Here is a 1,112-nt window from a genome sequence, read left to right as displayed (position 1 = left end):
GTACAACATCCCAGGGTGTAAGTCGGCAATTTCAGCTTCAGTGACGTTAGATGTCAGGTTCCTATCGGCAGTACCATCACTTTTAATCTCTATCCTGTACGTGTAGGAGTTTGAAGCAGTGTCGTTCACTGCCCATGCTAAATTCACCTTCTCAGGACCAATGTACTCTGCCTTGAGATCAAGAACGGGGCTGGGCTCTGYGAAAGGCAAGACAAGAAGCTGTCAAGGCAGACAAATACAGAAAGAAGAACAACCACCACTGCCATATTTCCCCATTTTGCATAGAATGGGCTCTATTTGTTGCCAAGCAGCGTTTCTAAAATACCAGTGCATCTCTTCAGGCTCCTGGAACAAAGCATCACAGAAACAGGAAATACTACTGTGCTGGAAACCCAAGGTAAAAAGCAGGGCTGCCTGGTATGCACTGCCCGTTTACTTGCAACAGAGCAGCACCAGCAGCTCCTTACTTGTAAACAGGCTTATGGTCAATCCTACTTCTTCACTCATACTGTTTCCTGGTTTGGCAGATACTGTGAACTTGTACAACGTCCCAGGGTGTAAGTCGGCAATTTCAGCTTCAGTGACATTAGACGTCAGGTTCCTATCGGCAGTACCATCACTTTTAATCTCTATCCTGTATGTGTAGGAGTTTGAAGCAGTGTCGTTCACCGTCCATGTTAAGTTGACATAAGTCTGATTAACATACTCTGCCTTGAGATCAAGAACGGGGCTGGGCTCTGTGAAAGGCAAGGCAAGAAGCTGTCAGGTACAAGAGGGAAGACTGCTTTGCTTTCGTATGGTTTTCTTAACCTTAATTTTAGATGAGGGCTATGTTTCTTCTGCACATTAACATCCCATCCTTGGCAGGGAGCTCGCATCCAGCTTCTTGACCAAAAACATCAACTCTGCATGCAACAATACTACATTACAACCCACTGGCAGATGGGTACAGCCTTGTGCTGTACAGCAACATACGGTCCACCACAAACATGGGTGAGAGGACTGTGACTTACTGGYATACAGGCTTAGGGGCACTCCCTCTCCTTCGGTCTGAGCATCAGCCGCCACTGCAAATACCGTGAACTTGTACAACATCCCAGGGTGTAAGTCGG

At 46.8% G+C, this 1,112-nt stretch overlaps 1 protein-coding gene across 1 annotated transcript in view; it reads right to left on the bottom strand.

Annotated features, from left to right (window-relative positions):
* Positions 1 to 1,112, bottom strand: part of LOC112972387 (receptor-type tyrosine-protein phosphatase eta-like) — a 29,586-nt gene that overhangs the window by 22,758 nt on the left and 5,716 nt on the right. The window contains exons 5-7 of the mRNA XM_026078851.1: positions 1,014 to 1,112; positions 468 to 737; positions 10 to 197 (exon numbers count right to left, since the gene is read on the bottom strand). Of these exons, the coding sequence (XP_025934636.1) occupies positions 10 to 197; positions 468 to 737; positions 1,014 to 1,112 (557 nt within the window). The remainder of the gene's footprint in view (positions 1 to 9; positions 198 to 467; positions 738 to 1,013) is intronic.

The sequence above is a fragment of the Apteryx rowi genome, unplaced genomic scaffold (assembly GCF_003343035.1).
Source record: "Apteryx rowi isolate R43461 unplaced genomic scaffold, aptRow1 scaffold_49, whole genome shotgun sequence".
Taxonomy (NCBI): Eukaryota; Metazoa; Chordata; class Aves; order Apterygiformes; family Apterygidae; genus Apteryx; species Apteryx rowi.
The sequence above is the reverse complement of the archived record's forward strand: the minus strand, read 5'-3'. Positions and strand labels throughout refer to the sequence as shown.